This window comes from Pelodiscus sinensis, unplaced genomic scaffold (genome assembly GCF_049634645.1).
Source record: "Pelodiscus sinensis isolate JC-2024 unplaced genomic scaffold, ASM4963464v1 ctg120, whole genome shotgun sequence".
In the NCBI taxonomy this organism is placed as follows: domain Eukaryota; kingdom Metazoa; phylum Chordata; order Testudines; family Trionychidae; genus Pelodiscus; species Pelodiscus sinensis.
The window spans coordinates 128,373-153,707 of record NW_027466031.1 but is presented as its reverse complement, the minus strand read 5'-3'; the positions used below and the strand labels follow the sequence as shown (position 1 = coordinate 153,707).

General features: G+C 73.4%; 2 protein-coding genes across 6 annotated transcripts; one reads left to right on the top strand and one right to left on the bottom strand.

Moving 5' to 3' along the window:
• The first annotated feature begins 908 nt into the window (after positions 1–908).
• Positions 909–10,902, top strand: LOC142826075 (uncharacterized). 5 transcript variants are annotated; one of them, XM_075918460.1, is made up of 8 exons: positions 909–1,170; positions 3,655–3,714; positions 5,976–6,134; positions 7,117–7,315; positions 8,927–9,098; positions 9,349–9,456; positions 10,434–10,567; positions 10,652–10,902. In XM_075918460.1, exons 1-8 carry the CDS (start codon positions 923–925, stop codon positions 10,703–10,705), a joined length of 1,134 nt encoding a protein of 377 aa, XP_075774575.1. In that variant the 5' UTR covers positions 909–922; the 3' UTR covers positions 10,706–10,902. The 5 variants fall into 5 exon arrangements, with proteins under 5 accessions (XP_075774575.1, XP_075774573.1, XP_075774572.1 ...); XM_075918458.1 differs by lacking the exon at positions 7,117–7,315 and adding an exon at positions 7,427–7,523 and having other exon boundaries at positions 3,541–3,714; XM_075918457.1 differs by having other exon boundaries at positions 3,541–3,714.
• Positions 10,827–23,351, bottom strand: GNL3L (G protein nucleolar 3 like). The gene is given in 17 exon segments (XM_075918456.1): positions 10,827–11,156; positions 11,464–11,635; positions 11,808–11,938; positions 12,098–12,234; positions 12,310–12,452; positions 13,714–13,891; positions 13,958–14,045; positions 14,822–14,966; positions 15,051–15,154; positions 18,180–18,315; positions 21,050–21,085; positions 21,087–21,134; positions 21,230–21,346; positions 21,886–21,990; positions 22,279–22,313; positions 22,390–22,435; positions 23,245–23,351. Coding segments are annotated over 16 exon segments (1,656 nt in total). The 5' UTR covers positions 22,403–22,435; positions 23,245–23,351; the 3' UTR covers positions 10,827–11,088.
• Between the last annotated feature and the right edge of the window lie 1,984 nt (positions 23,352–25,335).

Here is a 25,335-nt window from a genome sequence, read left to right as displayed (position 1 = left end):
GCAGGCAGCACACTGATTTGAGATGGGATCCCGTAGGTAAGGTGACAGCGTCCAAAGGGGGAGCTCATACGCAGCTGGGGGTATGTCCCCAGAGGGCAGGCGCAGCTGGCCAGCCTGCACTTTGGGGTGGAGGCCCCAGGAAGGCTAGAAGACAGATTCAATGAAGCTAGAAGGTCCAGGTGAGAGCAAAGAAATGGCTCCCAGCCTCCCTGCTCTAACCACTAGACTGTCCTCCCAGAGCAACAGTGGCCCCAGCATGCAGCTGGCTCATGTAGACTCTTTGCCATCCCCAGCCAGGCTGCTGCACGCAGGCGAGGCTGGACAGTAGCTGCCCTGTGCACGTGGGTCCAGGCGCGTACTGTTGTGGGGCAGTGCACCCACACCCCGGCAGGGAGGAGGGCATATGTCTCCCCTCCACGTCCTGAACGCGCCTGGCCCTGCTTAGCTTCATGGCCCCGCCTCGGCAGCAAACGTGGCATCTTTGCCACCAGGTGGCACTAAAGCGCCACTGGTCACGCAGCGAGCGCGTGGCTGACATAGGAGCCAATCGGCTTTGTGATCTCCCGCCCCGCCTCCCGCGCAGGGCGGGGCCGGCGGGAGAAGGGGAAAAGCGGAGATGGAACGTACCATCTCCGCTAAGAAAGGGGGGTCGGTGTCTCAGCGCATCCCAGGGGCTGGATAGCAGAGAACTCCCTTCCGCAGCCTCTCCCCACGCTCAGGGCGCAACCAGTGACCCCGCCCCAAGGGGAGGGACATAACGCCCCACCCCAGAAATGGTATAACCCCAGTGGCCCCGCCCCCGATGGGAGGTGCTTGATTCCAGTGGCCCCGCCCCAATGCAAAGGGGTGTAACCCCCAGTGGCCCCGCCCCCATAAGCTATTTAACCCCCAGTGGCCCCGCCCCCTGCTGACCTACTCCCCCATGGCCCCCCTGGCTCTTCTGCTTGTGTTGTGGCTCTGCCCTGGGCCCCAGGGCCTGGACCCCCTGGACCCGGGGCTGCTGGCCCAGGGCCGTGCCCGGCTGCAGGAGGCCCAGCTGCTGGCCCAGCACCCGCAGCTCGGGGCCTGCTGGGCGGGGGCCCTGGGCAGGCTGGACGTGGGCTGCCAGGAGCTGGACGAGGAGCAGCAGAGCCGCATTGCCCTGGCCTTCGCCCACTGCCACCTGCAGAGGTGATGCCCAGGGCCTGGCCCGGGAGAGGGCAGCCCGTGGGTGGGGCGGGGGCACGTGGGGTGGGTCCCCATAGAGGGCAGCCCGTGGGTGGGGCGGGGGCACCCGGGGTGGGTCCCCGTAGAGGGCAGCCCGTGGGTGGGGCGGGGGCACCTGGGGTCACTCCCCATAGAGGGCAGCCCGTGGGTGGGGCGGGGGCACCTGGGGTCACTCCCCATAGAGGGCAGCCCGTGGGTGGGGCGGGGGCACCCGGGGTGGGTCCCCGTAGAGGGCAGCCCGTGGGTGGGGCGGGGGCACCCGGGGTGGGTCCCCGTAGAGGGCAGCCCGTGGGTGGGGTGGGGGCACCCGGGGTGGGTCCCCGTAGAGGGCAGCCCGTGGGTGGGGCGGGGGCACCCAGGGTGGGTCCCCGTAGAGGGCAGCCCGTGGGTGGGGCGGGGGCACCCGGGGTGGGTCCCCGTAGAGGGCAGCCTGTGGGTGGGGCGGGGGCACGCGGGGTCACTCCCCGTAGAGGGCAGCCCGTGGGTGGGGTGGGGGCACCCGGGGTGGGTCCCCGTAGAGGGCAGCCCGTGGGTGGGGCGGGGGGCACCCAGGGTGGGTCCCCGTAGAGGGCAGCCCGTGGGTGGGGCGGGGGCACCCGGGGTGGGTCCCCGTAGAGGGCAGCCTGTGGGTGGGGCGGGGGCACCCGGGGTCACTCCCCATAGAGGGCAGCCCGTGGGTGGGGCGGGGGCACGCGGGGTGGGTCCCCATAGAGGGCAGCCCGTGGGTGGGGCGGGGGCACCTGGGGTCACTCCCCGTAGAGGGCAGCCCGTGGGTGGGGCGGGGGCACGCGGGGTGGGTCCCCATAGAGGGCAGCCCGTGGGTGGGGCGGGGGCACCCGGGGTCACTCCCCATAGAGGGCAGCCCGTGGGTGGGGCGGGGGCACCCGGGGTCACTCCCCGTAGAGGGCAGCCCGTGGGTGGGGCGGGGACACCCAGGGTGGGTCCCCGTAGAGGGCAGCCTGTGGGTGGGGCGGGGACACCCGGGGTGGGTCCCCGTAGAGGGCAGCCCGTGGGTGGGGCGGGGGCACCCGGGGTCACTCCCCATAGAGGGCAGCCCGTGGGTGGGGCGGGGACACCCAGGGTGGGTCCCCGTAGAGGGCAGCCCGTGGGTGGGGCGGGGGCACGCGGGGTCACTCCCCGTAGAGGGCAGCCCGTGGGTGGGGCGGGGGCACCCGGGGTCACTCCCCATAGAGGGCAGCCCGTGGGTGGGGTGGGGGCACCCGGGGTCACTCCCCATAGAGGGCAGCCCGTGGGTGGGGCAGGGGCACCCGGGGTGGGTCCCCATAGAGGGCAGCCCGTGGGTGGGGCGGGGGCACGCGGGGTCACGCCCCATAGAGGGCAGCCCGTGGGTGGGGCGGGGGCACGCGGGGTCACGCCCCATAGAGGGCAGCCCGTGGGTGGGGCGGGGGCACCCGGGGTGGGTCCCCGTAGAGGGCAGCCCGTGGGTGGGGCGGGGGCACCCGGGGTGGGTCCCCGTAGAGGGCAGCCCGTGGGTGGGGCGGGGGCACCCGGGGTCACTCCCCATAGAGGGCAGCCCGTGGGTGGGGCGGGGGCACGCGGGGTCACGCCCCATAGAGGGCAGCCCGTGGGTGGGGCGGGGGCACGCGGGGTCACGCCCCATAGAGGGCAGCCCGTGGGTGGGGCGGGGGGCACCCGGGGTCACTCCCCATAGAGGGCAGCCCGTGGGTGGGGCGGGGGCACCCGGGGTCACTCCCCATAGAGGGCAGCCCGTGGGTGGGGCAGGGGCACGCGGGGTCACTCCCCATAGAGGGCAGCCCGTGGGTGGGGCAGGGGCACGCGGGGTCACTCCCCATAGAGGGCAGCCCGTGGGTGGGGCGGGGGGCACCCGGGGTGGGTCCCCATAGAGGGCAGCCCGTGGGTGGGGCGGGGGGCACGCGGGGGTCACGCCCCATAGAGGGCAGCCCGTGGGTGGGGCGGGGGCACGCGGGGTCACGCCCCATAGAGGGCAGCCCGTGGGTGGGGCGGGGGCACCCGGGGTGGGTCCCCGTAGAGGGCAGCCCGTGGGTGGGGCAGGGGCACCCGGGGTGGGTCCCCGTAGAGGGCAGCCCGTGGGTGGGGCGGGGGCACCCGGGGTCACTCCCCATAGAGGGCAGCCCGTGGGTGGGGCGGGGGCACGCGGGGTCACGCCCCATAGAGGGCAGCCCGTGGGTGGGGCGGGGGCACCCGGGGTCACTCCCCGTAGAGGGCAGCCCGTGGGTGGGGCGGGGGCACCCGGGGTCACTCCCCGTGGGGGGAGGGGAGAGGCAGCCCCTGGGGTTAGGGCGGGGAGCAGGCGGGGGGTCCCGGCTGAGCCCCTGGCTGTCGCTTGGCCAGGTCGGGCCGGCCCTTCCCTCCCTGCGAGGCCGGCAGCTCCGTCCGCGCCTGCACCCAGCACATGGACCCGGTGGCCTTCGGGGTCTACACGGAGTTCTTCACCCACGCCCACAGCCTCTGCTACCTCCTGCGCGGCGAGGCCTGGCGGCGGCGAGCCCAACGCACCGCGCACCGGTGAGCCGGGGTTCGGGGGCAGGGGATCGTGGGCAGGCCCCCAGCTCTGGGGGCAGCAGCTCCGCCCCTGAGCCGAGTTTGTCGGCGCTCAGCCCCGCCAGCGCTGGCTGGGGGCTGGTCCCTGCCCCACAGGCCAGAGCGGGGGGGCTCACGGGTGCAGGCGGCCAGGGGAGCCCTCGCGCTCGGGGACAGAAGCAGGGACAGGTGCCACCTGCCACCGCCCGCAGGGTGTGAACCGCCCCACCCGTCTGCCAGCCTGCGCCCGTGGCTCACAGAGGGGGAGCCAGGAGGCAGCGCTGCCTGGGTGGGGGGCAGGAGCCAGGATCCAGCCTCCCCCCCTCCCATTGACACGATTCCTTCTCGTGTCCCCACCCTTGTGTGGAATGAATTGTTACGTGTGTGCCAACGTGTAACGGGCCAAGGGGGGGTGCAGGCTGCTATGGGGGTGTAGCTGTGAGAGAGGGTTGGGGTGTGGGGGGGAGACCTGTGGAGGGGTGGGGAGAGGGCAGGGTTTGGCGAGGTGCGGGGGGAGGTCTGTGGGGAGAGGGCAGGGTTTGGCGGAGTGTGGGGGGAGGTCTGTGGGGGGGAGGGCAGGGTTTGGCGGGGTGCGGGGGGAGGTCTGTGGGGAGAGGGCAGGGTTTGGCGGAGTGCGGGGGGAGGTCTGTGGGGGGGAGGGCAGGGTTTGGCGGAGTGCGGGGGGAGGTCTGTGGGGGGGAGGGCAGGGTTTGGCGGAGTGCGGGGGGAGGTCTGTGGGGGGGAGGGCAGGGTTTGGCGGAGTGCGGGGGGAGGTCTGTGGGGGGAGGGCAGGGTTTGGCGGAGTGCGGGGGGAGGTCTGTGGGGGGAGGGCAGGGTTTGGCGGAGTGCGGGGGGAGGTCTGTGGGGAGAGGGCAGGGTTTGGCGGGGTGCGGGGGGAGGTCTGTGGGGGAGAGGGCAGGGTTTGGCGGGGTGCGGAGGGAGGTCTGTGGGGAGAGGGCAGGGTTTGGCGGGGTGCGGGGGGAGGTCTGTGGGGGGGAGGGCAGGGTTTGGCGGGGTGCGGGGGGAGGTCTGTGGGGGGGAGGGCAGGGTTTGGCGGAGTGCGGGGGGAGGTCTGTGGGGGGGAGGGCAGGGTTTGGCGGAGTGCGGGGGGAGGTCTGTGGGGGGGAGGGCAGGGTTTGGCGGAGTGCGGGGGGAGGTCTGTGGGGGGGAGGGCAGGGTTTGGCGGAGTGCGGGGGGAGGTCTGTGGGGGGGAGGGCAGGGTTTGGCGGGGTGCGGGGGGAGGTCTGTGGGGAGAGGGCAGGGTTTGGCGGGGTGCGGAGGGAGGTCTGTGGGGAGAGGGCAGGGTTTGGCGGAGTGCGGGGGGAGGTCTGTGGGGGGGAGGGCAGGGTTTGGCGGGGTGCGGGGGGAGGTCTGTGGGGAGAGGGCAGGGTTTGGCGGGATGCGGGGGGAGGTCTGTGGGGAGAGGGCAGGGTTTGGCGGGGTGCGGAGGGAGGTCTGTGGGGAGAGGGCAGGGTTTGGCGGGGTGCGGGGGGAGGTCTGTGGGGGGGAGGGCAGGGTTTGGCGGAGTGCGGGGGGAGGTCTGTGGGGGGGAGGGCAGGGTTTGGCGGAGTGCGGGGGGAGGTCTGTGGGGGGGAGGGCAGGGTTTGGCGGGGTGCGGGGGAGGTCTGTGGGGGAGAGGGCAGGGTTTGGCGGGGTGCGGGGGGAGGTCTGTGGGGGAGAGGGCAGGGTTTGGCGGGGTGCGGGGGGAGGTCTGTGGGGGGGAGGGCAGGGTTTGGCGGGGTGCGGGGGGAGGTCTGTGGGGGGGAGGGCAGGGTTTGGCGGAGTGCGGGGGGAGGTCTGTGGGGGGGAGGGCAGGGTTTGGCGGGGTGCGGAGGGAGGTCTGTGGGGAGAGGGCAGGGTTTGGCGGGGTGCGGGGGGAGGTCTGTGGGGAGAGGGCAGGGTTTGGCGGGGTGCGGGGGGAGGTCTGTGGGGGGGAGGGCAGGGTTTGGCGGGGTGCGGGGGGAGGTCTGTGGGGGAGAGGGCAGGGTTTGGCGGGGTGCGGGGGGAGGTCTGTGGGGAGAGGGCAGGGTTTGGCGGGGTGCGGAGGGAGGTCTGTGGGGAGAGGGCAGGGTTTGGTGGGGTGCGGGGGGAAGGCCTGCGGGGGGCCCCTGCAGGATGGGGGGGGGGCGCACTGGCCACGCCTGAGGCAGGCCTGGGGGGGGTGCGTGGCAGGCCGGGGCTGGCAGTGGGGCGCCCCTCCCCCGGGGTGTCCGAGCGGCGGCTCCGCTACCTGGCGCTCCCCCCAGGCTGGTGGCCAGTTCGGAGGGCGTCTCCGCGCGGCTGGAGGAGACCAAGCGGCTGGCGGAGCAGGCGGCGCGCGGCGCAGGAGGCCACCCTGCGCTCCCAGGAGGAGATTCTCCGCCACGGGGAGCTGCTCAGACAGACGCTGCAGGACTCCTCCACGGGTACCGCCTGAGTCCTCCTGTGCTGGCAGGGCAGTGGGGGCTAGTGGGTAGCGCGGGATGGATGGAGAGTGGGGGCCAGGAGTCCTGAGCTCTCTGCCTGGCTCTGGCAGAGCAGTGGGGGCTAGTGGGTAGCGCAGGATGGATGGAGATTGGGGGCCAGGAGTCCTGAGCTCTCTGCCTGGCTCTGGCAGGGCAGTGGGGGCTAGTGGGTAGCGCGGGATGGATGGAGAGTGGGGGCCAGGAGTCCTGAGCTCTCTGCCTGGCTCTGGCAGGGCAGTGGGGGCTAGTGGGTAGCGCGGGATGGATGGAGATTGGGGGCCAGGAGTCCTGAGCTCTCTGCCTGGCTCTGGCAGGGCAGTGGGGGCTAGTGGGTAGCGCGGGGTGGGTGGAGGGTGGGGGCCAGGACTCCTGGGCTCTCTGCCTGGCTCTGGCAGGGCAGTGGGGGCTAGTGGGTAGCACGGGGTGGGTGGAGGGTGGGGGCCAGGACTCCTGGGCTCTCTGCCTGGCTCTGGGAGGGCAGTGGGGGCTAGTGGGTAGTGCGGGGTGGGTGGAGGGTGGGGGCCAGGACTCCTGGGCTCTCTGCCTGGCTCTGGCAGGGCAGTGGGGGCTAGTGGGTAGCGCGGGGTGGGTGGAGGGTGGGGGCCAGGACTCCTGGGCTCTCTGCCTGGCTCTGGCAGGGCAGTGGGGGCTAGTGGGTAGCGCGGGGTGGGTGGAGGGTGGGGGCCAGGACTCCTGGGCTCTCTGCCTGGCTCTGGGAGGGCAGTGGGGGCTAGTGGGTAGCGCGGGGTGGGTGGAGGGTGGGGGCCAGGACTCCTGGGCTCTCTGCCTGGCTCTGGGAGGGCAGTGGGGACTACTGGGTAGCGCGGGGTGGGTGGAGGGTGGGGGCCAGGACTCCTGGGCTCTCTGCCTGGCTCTGGCAGGGCAGTGGGGGCTAGTGGGTAGCGCGGGGGGGGGGCGTGACTGCTGACCCGGCTCCTGGCAGGCGTGCGGGAGGCTTTCCGGGAGATGCAGGAGGTGGCCGGCCGGCAGCGCCTGGCCTTCGCCGAGATCGTGAACCGCCTCAGCTACCTGCACCACTTCCTGGTGGGGGAGTCGCAGGCTCTGGGCTCCGTCTTCTACCACCTGCTGACCGGCAGCGCCGCCCTGCTGCTCACCTCCAGCCCGCGCACCGCTGGGGCCAGGTAGGGCCGCCTGCACCCCGCCCAGGGCCGGACCCGCGCTGGCCCAGGGGGCAGGGCGTGGGTCAGGACCCCCCTTTCCCTGCCCACGGGCCCCTTTCTCTTTTGTCCCAGGCTGATCCTGCTGGCCCTGGTGGCCGTCAATGTCTACCTGGAGCGCACGCTCAGCGGCCTGGTCCTGGAAAACGCTGAGGCCAGTTCTGACCCGACGGTACTGACCAGTCCCCGGAGCCCCCTGCCCTGCATTCCCCCCCAGGGCATTCCCTTCATCCCCCCCCCCCCCCGTTGCCCTCTCAGGTCAGGAGACACTGGGTCCAGCCAGGGTGGGGGAACTTGCATTTTTGCTCCTTGGGCATCTGAGATTGGGGGTGTGCAGGGCCAGGCCTCCTGGGTGCTCTGTGGCTCAGAGGAGTGGGGTGTAGTGGTTAGAGCGGGCTGAGGTTAAAAGACAGGAAACAAAGGGTAGGAATAGATGGTAAATGTTCAGACTGGAGAGGGGTAACTAGAGGTGTCCCCCAAGGGTCAGTCCTGGGACGAGTCCTTTTCAACTTATTCATAAATGATCTGGAGAAAGGGGTAAGCAGTGAGGTGGGAAAGTTTGCAGATGATACCAAACTGTTTAGGATAGTCAAGACAGAAGCAGACTGTGAGGGACTCCAAAAAGATCTCACCAAATTGAGTGATTGGGCAACAAAATGGCAAATGAAATTTAATGTGGCTAAGTGTAAAGTAATGCACATCGGGAAAAATAACCCCAACTATACGTACAGTATGATGGGGGCTAATCTGGCTACGACAAATCAGGAAAGATCTTGGAGTTATCGTGGACAGTTCTCTGAAAACTCCCACACAGAGTGCAGCGGTGGTCAAAAAGGCAAATAGGATGCTAGGAATTATTAGGAAAGGGATAGAAAATAAGACCCAGAATATCTTACTGCCCCTGTATAAAACTATAGTACACGCACATCTTGAATACTGCGCCCCCCCCCCATCCTCACCTCAAAGAAGATATTTTGGCCTTGGAATGGGGTCAGAAAAGGGCAACTAAAATGATTAGGGGTTTGGAACAGGTCCCATATGAGGAGAGGTTAAAGCGACTGGGACTTTTCAGTTTAGAAAAGAGGAGACTGAGGGGGATATGATAGAGGTCTAGAAAATCCTGGGTGGTGTGGAGAGGGCCGATAAAGAAAAGTTATTAATTAGTTCCCATAATAGGAGGATTAGAGGACACCAAATGAAGTTAATGGGGAGCAGGTTTAAAACTAAAAAGTTCTTCACACAGCGTGTAGTCAACCTGTGGAACTCCTTGCCAGAGGAGGCTGTGAAGGCAGGACTAGAACAGAGTTTAAAGAGAAGTGAGATAATTTCATGGAGGTTAGGTCCATAAAAGGCTACTAGCCAGGGGGTAGAAATGGTGTCCTTGGCCTCTGTCTGTCAGAGGCTGGAGAGGGATGGCAGAAGACAAATCGCTTGATCGTTGTCTTCGGTCCACCCCCTCTGGGGCACCTGGCGCTGGCCAAGATAGACCCTTGATCTGACCCAGGTGGGGGCGGGGGCAGGGCTGGGTGCCGGGCGGGCCGTGGGGGTCCTTGCCCTGACGGTGCCCTCTCTCAGGAGGCCCTGGCCCGCTGGGTGGGGCTGTGCCGCAGGCTGTGCGCGGGCGCCGGGCTGGCCGTCCTGGCCTACTGCACCCTCACCTACCGCGACGTGGCCCAGCAGAGCCGGGAGCTGCTGCGGGGGCTGCAGGAGACCCGGGCCCAGATGCAGGACATCCTGCAGGAGACCGGTAGGGGGCAGGGCCGGGCGAGGGGGGGGGGAGGTCCTGGGTCAAGGCAGGGGGAGGGGCTAGTGGACTGATCATTTGCATGGGCATGGCTGGGGCGGAGCTAGCGGGGATTATGGTCAGGGCATCACAGAATGGGTGGAGCTAAACCTCAGGGGGAGGGGATAAGAGGGTGGAGCATCTCTGTCTGGGCGGGGCTAGGAAGAGGTGGGGTCATGTGGGCGGGCTAACCCCTCTCCCCTCCCCCACTCAGAGCGCCTGCTGGCTCAGCGGGGCCAGAAGCCCAGCCAGGACAGCATGGAGTTTGTGGATTCGGGCTTCCCGGAGCCCCTCTCCCAGCCAGAGCGAGGGGCGCCCTGGGGTGAGCGGCCCCCCACGCCAGGGTCTCCCCTGGGTCAGGGAGGGGGAGCGGGGTCTAGTGGGTAGAGCAGGCGGAAGGGGGAGGGGAGTGGGGTCTAGTGGGTAGAGAAGGGGGCAGGGGAGCAGGGTCTAGTGGGCAGAGCAGGCGGAAGGGGGGAGGGGAGCGGGGTCTAGTGGGCAGAGCAGGTGGAAGGGGGGAGGGGAGTGGGGTCTAGTGGGTAGGGGAGCAGGGTCTAGTGGGTAGAGCGGAAGGGGGGCAGGAGGCCTGGGTTCTCTGCAGGCTCTGGGAGGGGAGCGGGGTCTAGTGGGTAGAGCAGGCGGAAGGGGGGAGGGGAGCAGGGTCTAGTGGGTAGAGCAGGCGGAAGGGGGAGGGGAGTGGGGTCTAGTGGGTAGAGAAGGGAGCAGGGGAGCAGGGTCTAGTGGACAGAGCAGGCGGAAGGGGGGAGGGGAGCGGGGTCTAGTGGGCAGAGCAGGTGGAAGGGGGGAGGGGAGTGGGGTCTAGTGGGTAGGGGAGCGGGGTCTAGTGGGTAGAGCGGAAGGGGGGCAGGAGGCCTGGGTTCTCTGCAGGCTCTGGGAGGGGAGCGGGGTCTAGTGGGCAGAGCAGGCGGAAGGGGGGAGGGGAGCGGGGTCTAGTGGGCAGAGCAGGCGGAAGGGGGGAGGGGAGCGGGGTCTAGTGGGCAGAGCAGGCGGAAGGGGGGAGGGGAGCGGGGTCTAGTGGGCAGAGCAGGCGGAAGGGGGGAGGGGAGCGGGGTCTAGTGGGCAGAGCAGGTGGAAGGGGGGAGGGGAGTGGGGTCTAGTGGGTAGGGGAGCGGGGTCTAGTGGGTAGAGCGGAAGGGGGGCAGGAGGCCTGGGTTCTCTGCAGGCTCTGGGAGGGGAGCGGGGTCTAGTGGGCAGAGCAGGCGGAAGGAGGGCAGGACGCCGGGGGGGTCTGGGCGGTGCCGGAGGGAGCTCCCCGCTAACCCAGCCCTGTCTGCGTAGGGCCAGGGGCGGAAGGCAGGACCAGCAGCCCCAAGCCCAGGAGCGGCTCCCCGGCCCGCCAGCGCGCCCGGCTGCAGAGACGCCCCAGCCGCCGGGACTCGGAGCCACACGACAACCCCCCACCGTGGGACAGGGTGAGCCGAGCCCTGCTCTAACCACTGGACCCCACTCCCCTCCCAGGGCCAGGCCTTTGACTGCTCTGAACGTGTCTCCTCCAGCTCTGCCGCTACGACCTCCGTCGCCGGCCCTCCCTCCAGCTGCCGCCCCGCTGAGCCCGCCTGGGATGCCCGGCCCAGCCCCTGGCTTCTCCCCCGGCTCCTGCAGCAGCGTGGGGGGGGGGGGGGGCTGGGTTCCCTCCCCAGCCTGCAGTGAATGAGACCAAGGGGACGGGGGGAGCAGCACATGGTGTTTTATTGGGGGCTGCCCATGCCCCAGCTTTTTAGCTTGTAATAAAGGGAGCCTGACGTTTCCGGAGAGGTGGCTCTGTGCTTGTCGCGGGCAGGCGGGGTCCCCGGGCGGGCAGAGCTCCAGGGGGGCAGGGTCCCCAGGCTGACGGGCAGGGCTCCGGGGGAGCGGGGTCCCTGGGCGGGCAGAGTCCCCAGGCTGGCGGGCAGGGCTCCGGGGGAGCGGGGTCCCCAGGCGGCCGGCGTGGCGCCTAGTCGCCTGCGGCGCCGAAGTTCATGGCAGCTGTCAGCGTGGCGGAGAGCTTGCTGGCGATTTTCTCTGCAGGAGGCAAGTGAGCTGTGAGATCCGCCCAGCGACCCCCCCCAGCAAGCTGTGCACCCCCCCCGCTGGCATATGACACCCCCCCCCGCGAGCCCTCCGGCCAGCAGAGCCGTGGGCGCAGGAGCCGGCCGTGCAGAGTGAGCGCTCCCCCGCCCTGGCTCCTGCCACAGGCCTCCAGGGTTCTCTCCCGGCCCCGGCGGGTCAGGCTTGGGTGGGGGAGGCCTGGGAGCCACCAGGGACCTCAGCCAAGCCACTGCTCTGTGCCTCAGTTCCCCCCTGCTGCCCCGCTCCGCCCTCCACCAACCTGCTCTCTTCTGCCGCTTCTTCCGCCGCTTGCTGGCTGCCCGCAGGCCCTGCCCTTGGTGCAGGGGGTCCAGGGCGGCCACCTCCTCCAGGCAGGGGGCGCGGGGGCCAGGCCTCTCCGCCGCCGGAGCCGCTCTGGTCTTAGCCTTCAGTGCCACGGTCACGGGCCCGAGCTGGGGGAGAGGGAGGCCTGAGGGGGGGCCAGGATATCGACTCTCCCGTGGGCACCAAGAACGGGGGGCTGGGTGAGGGGGCCAAAGCCTCCACCTCTAGGGAATGTGTGGGCGGAGCCTGTGCAGGGGGTGGGGCTTATGGGACATGCTCCTCCCCCCGCCCTTTCCATACCTCCAGATCTCGGTCTTCCTCCATGGCGCTTTCTTCCTGGCCTGCCGCCGCCTCTTCCTCCATCTCTGTCCCTGCCCCGCCAGCCAGGCCGGTGGGCGCGAGGCCGGTGCCCGCGGGAAGCGACGAGAGGCCTGGGCAGGGAGTGGGCACAGGGAGAGCCCCGTGAGCCGATGCTCTGCCGCGCCCCCGAGAAAGCGATATCCTCTGTGCCCTGGCTCCGGGGAGTGAGGCCTAGCGGTTAGAGCTGGGGGAGGGGGCCTGGCCGGTTCCCAGCCACGTTCACTACTCACTGGCCAAAGTCTCCTGGTTGCCCTGCTCCAGCGCCTCGAAGTCGAAGGCCTGGCCCATCTGCGAGACGATCTGGGCGCTGAGGTGGGTCGGCAGCGTGTGGCTCTCGGGGGGGTGCGTGAAGTAGCTGATCTTCCCGCTGGGGAGGACAGGAAAGGGGCTCTTACCAGCTCCCCCCGCCACCCCCCAGGAACCCGTCCCGCGCCCCACCCACCTCATCCAGTCGCTCAGCACCGCTCTGGCCGCCTTCTCGTGGTCGGGCACGCCCCCCTTCCTCAGTTTCCCCGTTCTCCGGGCGAGGTGCGCTAGGAACTCCGCCACGTCCCGGTAGGCCGGCACGCCGTAGTGCTGCATGAGCTGGGGCGGGAGCGGCCGGACACGCCCGTCAGCCTGCGCCCGCCTCCTCCCTCCCCCCCAGCCTGGCCTCAGAGCCGAGGGGCGACTCTAGGCCCAGATTGCCAGCGGCAGGCCAGCCCCCCGGCACTCGGCGGCAGCGGTCCTCTGGCCAGAGGCTGTGGGGCGGCGCCAATGCTAGGGACCAAGGCGGGGACAGCCCGGCCCCACGGGCACCGCTCCTGCCGCCGCGCAGCGCCGAGCCCCAGAGCCGGAGTGTCCCTAGGAACTGGCCGCCCCGTGCGCGGAGGGGAGACGGGGGCGCGGGACCCCGCAAGGAGGTGAGTGCGGAAGCCCAGGCCAGGGGCCAGCAGGGCGCCCCCCCCCCCAGCCTTGCCAGCTGCCCCAGAGCTCTCGGCTTGGGCCGGGCAGATGCCCTGGGGAGCGCCGGCCGGGCTAGGAGTGGACGTGGTCCGGGGACGGTCGCCCTTAGCGCGGGGCCACGGCGGGACCCAGGGGAGCTGCCGTCACAGGCGCCCTCGCCCCGCGAGAGAGGCCAGCAACAGGGCCATGCCGCCGCGGCTCCCCCCCCCGCCCCGCGAGAGAGGCCAGCAACAGGGCCATGCCGCCGCGGCGGCTCCCCCCCCCCGCCCCGCGAGAGAGGCCAGCAACAGGGCCAAGCCACCGCGGCTCCCCCCCCCGCCCCGCGAGAGAGGCCAGCAACAGGGCCAAGCCACCGCGGCTCCCCCCCCCCGCCCCGCGAGAGAGGCCAGCAACAGGGCCATGCCACCGCGGCTCCCCCCCCCCGCCCCGCGAGAGAGGCCAGCAACAGGGCCAAGCCACCGCGGCTCCCCCCCCCCGCCCCGCGAGAGAGGCCAGCAACAGGGCCAAGCCACCGCGGCTCCCCCCCCCGCCCCGCGAGAGGCCAGCAACAGGGCCATGCCACCGCGGCTCCCCCCCCCCGCCCCGCGAGAGAGGCCAGCAACAGGGCCATGCCACCGCGGCTCCCCCCCCCCGCCCCGCGAGAGAGGCCAGCAACAGGGCCATGCCACCGCGGCTCCCCCCCCGCCCCGCGAGAGGCCAGCAACAGGGCCAAGCCACCGCGGCTCCCCCCCCAGCTCCGCGAGAGAGGCCAGCAACAGGGCCATGCCACCGCGGCTCCCCCCCCCACGCGCCGCGGCTCCCCCCACCTCACGCGCCGCGACTGCCCCCCCACCCCACGCGCCGCGACTGCCCCCCCACCCCACGGCTGCCCCGCCCCAGTGACCCCCCCGTCCCTACCCACCTGCTCCTTGGCGCAGCGGCGCAGGATGGCATCCACGGGCGCCACCGGGTCGGCCACCTGCTCCACCTTGAGGCAGCTGCGCAGCACCAGGGCAGCGTCGGAGGCCGCGGGCGCCAGCACAAGGCCGGGGCAGTCCAGGAGCTTGATGTGCCGGTCCAGCTGCACCTCCTGCAGGCACCTGGGGGGGGGGGGGGTCAGCGGGGCAGCCCTGGCCCATCCCCCCCGCCCCCGGGCAGGACCTCACCTGGTCACGCCGGGTGTGGCCCCCACCCCGCAGGCCCGGCTCCGCTTCAGGCTGTTGATCAGGCTGCTCTTGCCCACGTTGGGGTAGCCTGGAACGGGGCAAAGGGAGCCAGCTGGAGAGAGGCCAGGCGGCCGGGCTCCCCCCCCACTCTAACCACTAGCCCCCGCTCCCCCCCAGAGCCAGCTGGAGAGAAGCCAGGCGGCTGGGCTCCCCCCCCCCACTCTAACCACTAGCCCCCGCTCCCCCCAGAGCCAGCTGGAGAGAAGCCAGGCGTCCGGGCTCCCCCCCCACTCTAACCACTAGCCCCCGCTCCCCCCCAGAGCCAGCTGGAGAGAAGCCAGGCGGCTGGGCTCCCCCCCCACTCTAACCACTAGCCCCCGCTCCCCCCAGAGCCAGCTGGAGAGAAGCCAGGCGTCCGGGCTCCCCCCCCACTCTAACCACTAGCCCCCGCTCCCCCCAGAGCCAGCTGGAGAGAAGCCAGGCGGCTGGGCTCCCCCCCCCACTCTAACCACTAGCCCCCACTCCCCCCAGAGCCAGCTGGAGAGAAGCCAGGCAGCCGGGCTCCCACGCTCCCCCCCACTCTAACCACTAGCCCACACTCCCCCCCCCCCCCCGAGCCAGCTGGAGAGAAGCCAGGCGGCCGCGCTCCCCCCCCCCACTCTAACCACTAGCCCCCACTCCCCCCAGAGCCAGCTGGAGAGAGGCCAGGCGGCCGGGCTCCCACCCCCACCCCACTCTAACCACTAGTCCCCACTCCCCCCAGAGCCAGCTGGAGAGAGGCCAAGCTCCCATCCCCACACCCCCCTGCTCTAACCACTAGCCCCCACTTTCCCCCAGAGCCAGGGGGAGGACCCCCTCTCTTACCTACCACCCCCACACTGATGGCCATCTTGAGGTCCTGGCTGCGGCTGTAGTTGGCCAGCACGGTGAGCAGGCAGGCGGCTCCCACGCAGGCCCCGCTGCTCAGCAGCTCGCCGGGGGCCGTGGCCGCAGGCACCTTGCTCTGTTGCTGGGGGAGAGAGCGGCTGCAGCAGGAGGCAGGGCAGTGCCCCCCCCACCCCGGGCCCGGCCCCACCCCCGCCGGCCCCCTTACCAGGTGCTGGCTCTGCTGCTGGGTGCAGGCTTTGAAGGCCACGGCCGGCAGCTCATTCCTCAGGTACTTCAGCCACCCGGCCACCACCTCCCGGGGCACCAGGTCTGGGGCAGGAGCACAGGGGTTACCAGGGCGCCCCCCCCCCGGGGCCAGGTCTGGGGCAGGAGCACAGGGGTTACCAGGGCGCCCCCCCCCCCCCCGGGCCAGGTCTGGGGCAGGAGCACAGGGGTTACCAGGGCGCCCCCCCCCCCCGGGCCAGGTCTGGGGCAGGAGCACAGGGGTTACCGTGGCACCCCCCCCCCCCCCCCGGGGCCAGGTCTGGGGGCAGGAGCACAGGGGTTACCAGGGCGCCCCCCCCCCCCCCGGGCCAGGTCTGGGGCAGGAGCACAGGGGTTACCAGGGCGCCCCCCCCCCCCCGGGCCAGGTCTGGGGGCAGGAGCACAGGGGTTACCGTGGCGCCCCCCCCCGTGGCCAGGTCTGGGGGCAGGAGCACAGGGGTTACCGTGGCGCCCCCCCCCCCCCGGGGCCAGGTCTGGGGCAGGAGCACAGGGGTTACCGTGGCGCCCCCCCCCCCGGGGCCAGGTCTGGGGCAGGAGCACAGGGGTTACCAGGGCGCCCCCCCCCCTGGGGCCAGGTCTGGGGCAGGAGCACAGGGGTTACCGTGGCGCCCCCCCCCGTGGCCAGGTCTGGGGGCAGGAGCACAGGGGTTACCGTGGCGCCCCCCCCCCCCGGGGCCAGGTCTGGGGCAGGAGCACAGGGGTTACCAGGGCGCCCCCCCCCCCGGGCCAGGTCTGGGGGCAGGAGCACAGGGGTTACCATGGCGCCCCCCCCCGTGGCCAGGTCTGGGGCAGGAGCACAGGGGTTACCAGGGCGCCCCCCCCCGTGGCCAGGTCTGGGGGCAGGAGCACAGGGGTTACCGTGGCGCCCCCCCCCGTGGCCAGGTCTGGGGGCAGGAGCACAGGGGTTACCGTGGCGCCCCCCCCCCCCGGGGCCAGGTCTGGGGGCAGGAGCACAGGGGTTACCGTGGCGCCCCCCCCCGTGGCCAGGTCTGGGGCAGGAGCACAGGGGTTACCGTGGCGCCCCCCCCCCCAGGGCCAGGTCTGGGGGCAGGAGCACAGGGGTTACCGTGGCGCCCCCCCCCCCCAGGGCCAGGTCTGGGGCAGGAGCACAGGGGTTACCAGGGCGCCCCCCCCCCCCCGGGGCCAGGTCTGGGGGCAGGAGCACAGGGGTTACCAGGGCGCCCCCCCCCTGGGGCCAGGTCTGGGGCAGGAGCACAGGGGTTACCGTGGCGCCCCCCCCCGTGGCCAGGTCTGGGGGCAGGAGCACAGGGGTTACCGTGGCGCCCCCCCCCCCCGGGGCCAGGTCTGGGGCAGGAGCACAGGGGTTACCAGGGCGCCCCCCCCCCCCCGGGCCAGGTCTGGGGGCAGGAGCACAGGGGTTACCATGGCGCCCCCCCCCGTGGCCAGGTCTGGGGCAGGAGCACAGGGGTTACCAGGGCGCCCCCCCCCGTGGCCAGGTCTGGGGGCAGGAGCACAGGGGTTACCGTGGCGCCCCCCCCCCGTGGCCAGGTCTGGGGGCAGGAGCACAGGGGTTACCGTGGCGCCCCCCCCCCCGGGGCCAGGTCTGGGGGCAGGAGCACAGGGGTTACCGTGGCGCCCCCCCCCGTGGCCAGGTCTGGGGCAGGAGCACAGGGGTTACCAGGGCGCCCCCCCCCGTGGCCAGGTCTGGGGGCAGGAGCACAGGGGTTACCGTGGCGCCCCCCCCCCCGTGGCCAGGTCTGGGGGCAGGAGCACAGGGGTTACCGTGGCGCCCCCCCCCGGGGCCAGGTCTGGGGGCAGGAGCACAGGGGTTACCAGGGCGCCCCCCCCCCCGGGGCCAGGTCTGGGGGCAGGAGCACAGGGGTTACCGTGGCGCCCCCCCCCGGGGCCAGGTCTGGGGGCAGGAGCACAGGGGTTACCGTGGCGCCCCCCCCCGGGCCAGGTCTGGGGGCAGGAGCACAGGGGTTACCGTGGCGCCCCCCCCCCCGGGCCAGGTCTGGGGGCAGGAGCACAGGGGTTACCGTGGCGCCCCCCCCCCCCCCGGGCCAGGTCTGGGGGCAGGAGCACAGGGGTTACCGTGGCGCCCCCCCCCCCCCCGGGGCCAGGTCTGGGGGCAGGAGCACAGGGGTTACCGTGGCCCCCCCCCCCGGGGCCAGGTCTGGGGGCAGGAGCACAGGGGTTACCGTGGCCCCCCCCCCCCCCAGGGCCAGGTCTGGGGGCAGGAGCACAGGGGTTACCGTGGCGCCCCCCCCCCCAGGGCCAGGTCTGGGGGCAGGAGCACAGGGGTTACCGTGGCCCCCCCCCCGGGGCCAGGTCTGGGGGCAGGAGCACAGGGGTTACCAGGGCGCCCCCCCCCCCAGGGCCAGGTCTGGGGGCAGGAGCACAGGGGTTACCATGGCGCCCCCCCCCCCCGGGGCCAGGTCTGGGGGCAGGAGCACAGGGGTTACCGTGGCCCCCCCCCCGGGGCCAGGTCTGGGGGCAGGAGCACAGGGGTTACCGTGGCCCCCCCCCCCCCCGGGGCCAGGTGTGGGGCAGGAGCACAGGGGTTACCGTGGCGCCCGCCCCCCCCCCCGGGCCACGTCTGGGGCAGGACCACAGGGGTTACCGTGGCGCCCCCCCGCCCAGGGCCAGGTCTGGGGGCAGGAGCACAGGGGTTACCAGGGCGCCCCCCCCCCCCCGTGGCCAGGTCTGGGGGCAGGAGCACAGGGGTTACCGTGGCGCCCCCCCCCCCCCCGGGGCCAGGTCTGGGGCAGGAGCACAGGGGTTACCATGGCGCCCCCCCCCCGGGGGGAGTCCGGGCCCCCGCTCCACCCCACCAGCGCCGCCCCCGGGGGGGAGTCCGGGCCCCCCGCTCCACCCCACCAGCGCCGCCCCCCGGGGGGAGTCCGGGCCCCCCGCTCCACCCCACCAGCGCCGCCCCCCGGGGGGAGTCCGGGCCCCCCGCTCCACCCCACCAGCGCCGCCCCCCGGGGGGGAGTCTGGCCCCTGCCACGCACCCACCAGCGCCGCCCCCCGGGGGGAGTCCGGGCCCCCCGCTCCACCCCACCAGCACCGCCCCCCAGGGGGAGTCTGGCCCCTGCCACGCACCCACCGATTTTGTTCAATACCAGCACCAGCTTCTTGCTGCCCCCGGCCTGCAGCACGGCCTCCTCCACCAGGGGGCAGCGGCAGCCCAGGGGGTCTCGGGCGTCCAGCACCTCGAGCACAACGTCGGCCGCCTGGATCACCTGGGGGGGCAGAGACGGGGTGAGTGGGGCGCCCCCTCTGCAGCCTGGACCGGCCCACTGAGCGCTGCCCGGGGGGGGGGTTGGGGCGCCCCCTCTGCAGCCCGGCCCGGCCCACTGAGCGCTGCCCGGGGGGGGGGTTGGGGCGCCCCCTCTGCAGCCCGGCCCGGCCCACTGAGCGCTGCCCGGGGGGGGGTTGGGACGCCCCCTCTGCAGCCCGGCCCGGCCCACTGAGCGCTGCCCGGGGGGGGGGTTGGGGCGCCCCCTCTGCAGCCCGGCCCGGCCCACTGAGCGCTGCCCGGGGGGGGGGTTGGGACGCCCCCTCTGCAGCCCGGCCCGGCCCACTGAGCGCTGCCCGGGGGGGGGGTTGGGACGCCCCCTCTGCAGCCCGGCCCGGCCCACTGAGCGCTGCCCGGGGGGGGGGTTGGGGCGCCCCCTCTGCAGCCCGGCCCGGCCCACTGAGCGCTGCCCGGGGGGGGGTTGGGGCGCCCCCTCTGCAGCCCGGCCCGGCCCACTGAGCGCTGCCCGGGGGGGGGGGTTGGGACGCCCCCTCTGCAGCCCGGCCCGGCCCACTGAGCGCTGCCCGGGGGGGGGTTGGGGCGCCCCCTCTGCAGCCCGGCCCGGCCCACTGAGCGCTGCCCGGGGGGGGGGGTTGGGGCGCCCCCTCTGCAGCCTGGACTGGCCCACTGAGCGCTGCCCGGGGGGGGGGTTGGGGCGCCCCCTCTGCAGCCTGGACCGGCCCACTGAGCGCTGCCCGGGGGGGGTTGGGACGCCCCCTCTGCAGCCCGGCCCACTGAGCGCTGCCCGGGGGGGGGGGTTGGGACGCCCCCTCTGCAGCCCGGCCCGGCCCACTGAGCGCTGCCCGGGGGGGGGGGTTGGGACGCCCCCTCTGCAGCCCGGCCCGGCCCACTGAGCGCTGCCCGGGGGGGGGTTGGGGAGCCCCCTCTGCAGCCCGGCCCGGCCCACTGAGCGCTGCCCGGGGGGGGGGTTGGGACGCCCCCTCTGCAGCCCGGCCCGGCCCACTGAGCGCTGCCCGGGGGGGGGGTTGGGACGCCCCCTCTGCAGCCCGGCCCGGCCCACTGAGCGCTGCCCGGGGGGGGGGTTGGGACGCCCCCTCTGCAGCCCGGCCCGGCCCACTGAGCGCTGCCCGGGGGGGGGGGTTGGGACGCCCCCTCTGCAGCCCGGCCCGGCCCACTGAGCGCTGCCCGGGGGGGGGGTTGGGGAGCCCCCTCTGCAGCCCGGCCCGGCCCACTGAGCGCTGCCCGGGGGGGGGGGTTGGGACGCCCCCTCTGCAGCCCGGCCCGGCCCACTGAGCGCTGCCCGGGGGGGGGGGTTGGGGCGCCCCCTCTGCAGCCCGGCCCGGCCCACTGAGCGCTGCCCGGGGGGGGGGGTTGGGGCGCCCCCTCTGCAGCCCGGCCCGGCCCACTGAGCGCTGCCCGGGGGGGGGTTGGGGAGCCCCCTCTGCAGCCCAGCCCGGCCCACTGAGCGCTGCCCGGGGGGGGGGGGTTGGGGCGCCCCCTCTGCAGCCCGGCCCGGCCCACTGAGCGCTGCCCGGGGGGGGGTTGGGGAGCCCCCTCTGCAGCCCAGCCCGGCCCACTGAGCGCTGCCCGGGGGGGGGTTGGGACGCCCCCTCTGCAGCCCGGCCCGGCCCACTGAGCGCTGCCCGGGGGGGGGGTTGGGACGCCCCCTCTGCAGCCCGGCCCGGCCCACTGAGCGCTGCCCGGGGGGGGGGGGGGTTGGGACGCCCCCTCTGCAGCCCGGCCCGGCCCACTGAGCGCTGCCCGGGGGGGGGGGTTGGGACGCCCCCTCTGCAGCCCGGCCCGGCCCACTGAGCGCTGCCCGGGGGGGGGGTTGGGACGCCCCCTCTGCAGCCCGGCCCGGCCCACTGAGCGCTGCCCGGGGGGGGTTGGGACGCCCCCTCTGCAGCCCGGCCCGGCCCACTGAGCGCTGCCCGGGGGGGGGTTGGGACGCCCCCTCTGCAGCCCGGCCCACTGAGCGCTGCCCGGGGAGGGGGGTTGGGACGCCCCCTCTGCAGCCCGGCCCGGCCCACTGAGCGCTGCCCGGGGGGGGGGGGGTTGGGACGCCCCCTCTGCAGCCCGGCCCGGCCCACTGAGCGCTGCCCGGGGGTTGGGACGCCCCCTCTGCAGCCCGGCCCGGCCCACTGAGCGCTGCCCGGGGGGGGGGGGGGTTGGGACGCCCCCTCTGCAGCCCGGCCCGGCCCACTGAGCGCTGCCCGGGGGGGGGGGTTGGGACGTCCCCTCTGCAGCCCGGACCGGCCCACTGAGCGCTGCCCGGGGGGGGGTTGGGACGCCCCCTCTGCAGCCCGGCCCGGCCCACTGAGCGCTGCCCGGGGGGGGGTTGGGGAGCCCCCTCTGCAGCCCGGCCCACTGAGCGCTGCCCGGGGGGGGGTTGGGACGCCCCCTCTGCAGCCTGGACCGGCCCACTGAGCGCTGCCCGGGGGGGGGGTTGGGGCGCCCCCTCTGCAGCCTGGCCCGGCCCACTGAGCGCTGCCCGGGGGGGGGGGTTGGGGCGCCCCCTCTGCAGCCTGGCCCGGCCCACTGAGCGCTGCCCGGGGGGGGGGGTTGGGGCGCCCCCTCTGCAGCCTGGCCCGGCCCACTGAGCGCTGCCCGGGGGGGGGGGGGTTGGGGACGCCCCCTCTGCAGCCTGGCCCGGCCCACTGAGCGCTGCCCGGGGGGGGGGGGGGGTTGGGGCGCCCTTCCCCATGGCTCTCACCCACCTTCCAGAACTCCCGGGAGTAGGCCCGGCGGGAGCCCTTCCTTCTCCAGCCGCGGGGGCTCCGGCAGCTGCTGCAGCCCGGCCTCCTGTGGAGAGAGGAGAGGGAAGAGCATGGACCCCCCCCAGCCCTGCTGGGCCCTCGGGCCCCCGCCCCCCTCGGGCCAGACCGCGGGGCCGGTACCTTCTGCTCGAAAGCCTGCTGCTTGCACAGGGCCTCCTGCTGCAGGGCCTCCAGGCTGCGGCGCTGCCCCATCGCCTTGGCCCGGGCCTCCTGCTGCTGGGCCCTCAGCTCTGCCACCTGCGGGCACAGCCAGGGTGAGCCCCCGCCAGGCTCCCGGGCGCCCCCCCTCCCCTCCCTCCCCCTCGGCGGGCGCCCCTCCCCTCCCCCGCCGGGCTCCTGGGTGCCCCCCTCCCCTCGGCAGGCGCCCCTCCCCTTCCCCGCTGGGCTTCCATCCCTCCTCTCCCCCCCCACGGTGCTCCTGGGCACCCCCATCTCTCCCCCCCCGCCGGGCTCCTGGGTGCCCCCCTCCCCTCGGCGGGCGCCCCTCCCCTCCCCCACTGGGCTTCCATCCCTCCCCTCCCCCCCAACGGGGCTCTTGGGCATCCCCATCCCTCCCCCCCCCGCTGGGCTCCTGGGTGCCCCCCCTCCCCATGGCGGGCGCTCCTCCCCTCCCCCGCTGGGCTTCCATCCCTCCCCTCCCCCCCCCACGGGCTCCTGGGCACCCCCAGGGCTCCCCTCCCCCCTGCAGGGCTCCTGGGCACCCCCACCCCACCCCTCCCCCGAGCTGGGAACTCAGGCGCCTGGGCTCCCCCCACCGGGTATCCAGGCTCCCCCACCCTTTTTTTCTTTAATTCTTCCTTCTTGGCATATTCCTTGACGTGCAGCAGCTGAGGCAGCCCCCGGCCCCGGGCCTTTCTCCCATGAGCCTTTGCATCCTTCCTCTGCAAGGGAGAGTCTGCTAGGAGCCTCCCAATGGGCAGCCACCTGCTCCCCCTTCTCCTGCCTCCCCGTCCCCGCCCTAACCACTAGCCCCCGCTCCCCCAGCGCTGGGCAGGAGCCCTGGGTCCTTCCTTCCAGCCTCCCCCACTCCAACCACTAGGCCCTTCTCCTCTCCCCCCCAGCTCTGGGCAGGAACCCAGGGCCCTTCCTTCCAGCCTCCCCCCTTCTCTAACCACTAGGCCCGGTCCCCCCCCCCAAGGCTGGGCAGGAGCCCAGGGTCCTGTGCTCACCTTGTGGGCCTGTTTCTTTGCGGCGGGCGCGTGCTCTGCGGAGAAGGGGACAGAGTTAAGGGGGGGTCACAGCAAGGGGGCTCGGGGCTGGCGCCGGGGCCCAAGACTTACTGGGCCGTGTCATGGTTCCCAGGGGGGCTGCGGGGCCTCTCTGCGCCTGGGAAGAAATGGCCGTTAGACCCCGTGTGAGAGCAGCTGGGGGGCTGGAGCGATCACCCCACACCGCCTGCCCTCCCACGCCACCCCGAAATCCTACCCCCCGCCCCCCAGCACCGGCCCCTCCCCCCCTGCACCCCCCAGCACCGGCCCCTCCCCACTCTGCACCCCCCAGCCCCGGCCCCTCCCCCCCTGCACCCCCCCAGCACCGGCCCCTCCCCCCTGCACCCCCCAGCCCCGGCCCCTCCCCCCTGCATCCCCCAGCCCCGGCCCCTCCCCACTCTGCACCCCCCAGCTCCGGCCCCTCCCCACTCTGCACCCCCCAGCTCCGGCCCCTGCCCCCCTTGTACCCCCCAGCACCGGCCCCTCCCCCCTTGCACCCCCCAGCTCCGGCCCCTCCCCACTCTGCACCCCCCAGCTCCGGCCCCTCCCCCCCGCACCCCCCAGCCCCGGCCCCTCCCCACTCTGCACCCCCCAGCCCCGGCCCCTCCCCCCTGCACCCCCCAGCACCGGCCCCTCCCCACTCTGCACCCCCCAGCTCCGGCCCCTCCCCACTCTGCACCCCCCAGCTCCGGCCCCTGCCCCCCTTGCACCCCCCAGCACCGGCCCCTCCCCCCTTGCACCCCCCAGCTCCGGCCCCTCCCCACTCTGCACCCCCCAGCTCCGGCCCCTCCCCCCCTGCACCCCCCAGCCCCGGCCCCTCCCCACTCTGCACCCCCCAGCCCCGGCCCCTCCCCCCTGCACCCCCCAGCACCGGCCCCTCCCCACTCTGCACCCCCCAGCTCCGGCCCCTCCCCCCCTGCACCCCACCTCTCCTCGGCCCGGCTCTCGCAGTTTCACTTCCAGGGCACCAGCTGTAACCCACGTGGCGCGCTCCCGACACTGGGCGCTCCCCGGGCGCGCGCGCAGGGGGCGGGGCCAGGCCGGGCGAGTCCTGCAGCCAGGCAGCCCCCGCGCGGCCCTGGTGAACTCACACGCGTTCCTCGTGCACACGGCGTGCCCGGCCCCTGCAGCCCTGGTGTGCGGGGCGTGCAAACGGGCCGGCTGCGAATCCGGCCGGCGTGGCGGGGCCGAGCCCCGGGGACCCGGCTGAGCTGCGCAGGGGCCCCCGCCCCCGGGAGTGAACCCCGCTAGACGCCGCTCTCCAGCGGGCCCCCCCGCACTTGGGGGGAAGGGGAAGGGGAAGCCTCTTTTCAGGGCTGGCTGCGTCTCAGTCCCGGGCGAGCTGCCCCCCTGCCGCTCCGCCCCAGAAGTGGCTGCATCTGAGCGCTATGAGAGCCACCCTCATGGGATGCCACATGTGGGACATGGGGAGCGGTCCGGGGGCCGTGTTACGTGTGGGTGTCCCCCAGCTGCTCTGCCCCAGAGGTGGCTGCGTTCCAGCGCCGGGGGAGCGGTCCGGGGGCCGTGTTACGTGTGGGTGTCCCCCAGCTGCTCTGCCCCAGAGGTGGCTGCGTTCCAGCGCCGGGGGAGCGGTCCGGGGGCCGTGTTACGTGTGGGTGTCCCCCAGCTGCTCTGCCCCAGAGGTGGCTGCGTTCCAGCGCCGGGGGAGCGGTCCGGGGGCCGTGTTACGTGTGGGTGTCCCCCAGCTGCTCTGCCCCAGAGGTGGCTGCGTTCCAGCGCCGGGGGAGCGGTCCGGGGGCCGTGTTACGTGTGGGTGTCCCCCAGCTGCTCTGCCCCAGAGGTGGCTGCGTTCCAGCGCCGGGGGAGCGGTCCGGGGGCCGTGTTACGTGTGGGTGTCCCCCAGCTGCTCTGCCCCAGAGGTGGCTGCGTTCCAGCGCCGGGGGAGCGGTCCGGGGGCCGTGTTACGTGTGGGTGTCCCCCAGCTGCTCTGCCCCAGAGGTGGCTGCGTTCCAGCGCCGGGGGAGCGGTCCGGGGGCCGTGTTACGTGTGGGTGTCCCCCAGCTGCTCTGCCCCAGAGGTGGCTGACCACAGCCTCCCAGGCATGAACAGTCAGTCATTGGCAGGCGCAAAGGGGGTGTTCGTGTTACCGGACTGTACGTGTCTCGAGTTGTCTGTGAGCTGGTCCCTTCCCGGGGCCCAGGCAAAGGCACTGAAGGGCTCTTTGTACACACATGGGGTGTGTACTCTACCTAGTGAGTTGGGGGGGCGGGAGCTGGGAGCCTGGACCCTGGGTTCCATCCCCAGCTGTGGGAGGAGAGTGGGGGATAGTGGTTAGAGCGGGGGTGGGGGGTCTGGGAGCCAGGACTGCTGGGCTCTCTCCCGGCTCTGGGAGGGGACTGGAGGCTAGTGGTTAGAGCGGGGGTCGGGGGTCTGGGAGCCAGGACTGCTGGGCTCTTTCCCGGCTCTGGGAGGGGACTGGAGGCTAGTGGTTAGAGCGGGGGTGGGGGGTCTGGGAGCCAGGACTGCTGGGCTCTCTCCCGGCTCTGGGAGGGGAGTGGGGGCTAGTGGTTAGAGTGGGGGTCGGGGGTCTGGGAGCCAGGACTGCTGGGCTCTCTCCCGGCTCTGGGAGGAGAGTGGGGGCTAGTGGTTAGAGCGGGGGTGAGGGGTCTGGGAGCCAGGACTGCTGGGCTCTCTCCCGGCTCTGGGAGGGGAGTGGGGGCTAGTGGTTAGAGCGGGGGTGGGGGGGGGTCTGGGAGCCAGGACTGCTGGGCTCTCTCCCGGCTCTGGGAGGAGAGTGGGAGTGAGGGTTCTGGGAGCCAGGACTGCTGGGCTCTCTCCCGGCTCTGGGAGGGGAGTGGGGGCTAGTGGTTAGAGCGGGGGTGAGGGGTCTGGGAGCCAGGACTGCTGGGCTCTCTCCCGGCTCTGGGAGGGGAGTGGGGGCTAGTGGTTAGAGCGGGGTGGGGGCTGGGAGCCAGGACTGCTGGGCTCTCTCCCGGCTCTGGGAGGGGAGTGGGGGCTAGTGGTTAGAGCGGGGGTGGGGGGGTCTGGGAGCCAGGA

Excerpts from the sequence above, each read along its gene's own strand:
- LOC142826075 (XM_075918457.1), top strand. The coding sequence starts at position 923 with ATGGCCCCCCTGGCTCTTCTGCTTGTGTTGTGGCTCTGCCCTGGGCCC. Across the intron at positions 3,715-5,975 it reads GCCCAACGCACCGCGCACCG|GCTGGTGGCCAGTTCGGAGG; the intron begins GTGAGCCGGGGT and ends CGCTCCCCCCAG. Across the intron at positions 9,457-10,433 it reads AGAGCGAGGGGCGCCCTGGG|GGCCAGGGGCGGAAGGCAGG; the intron begins GTGAGCGGCCCC and ends CTGTCTGCGTAG.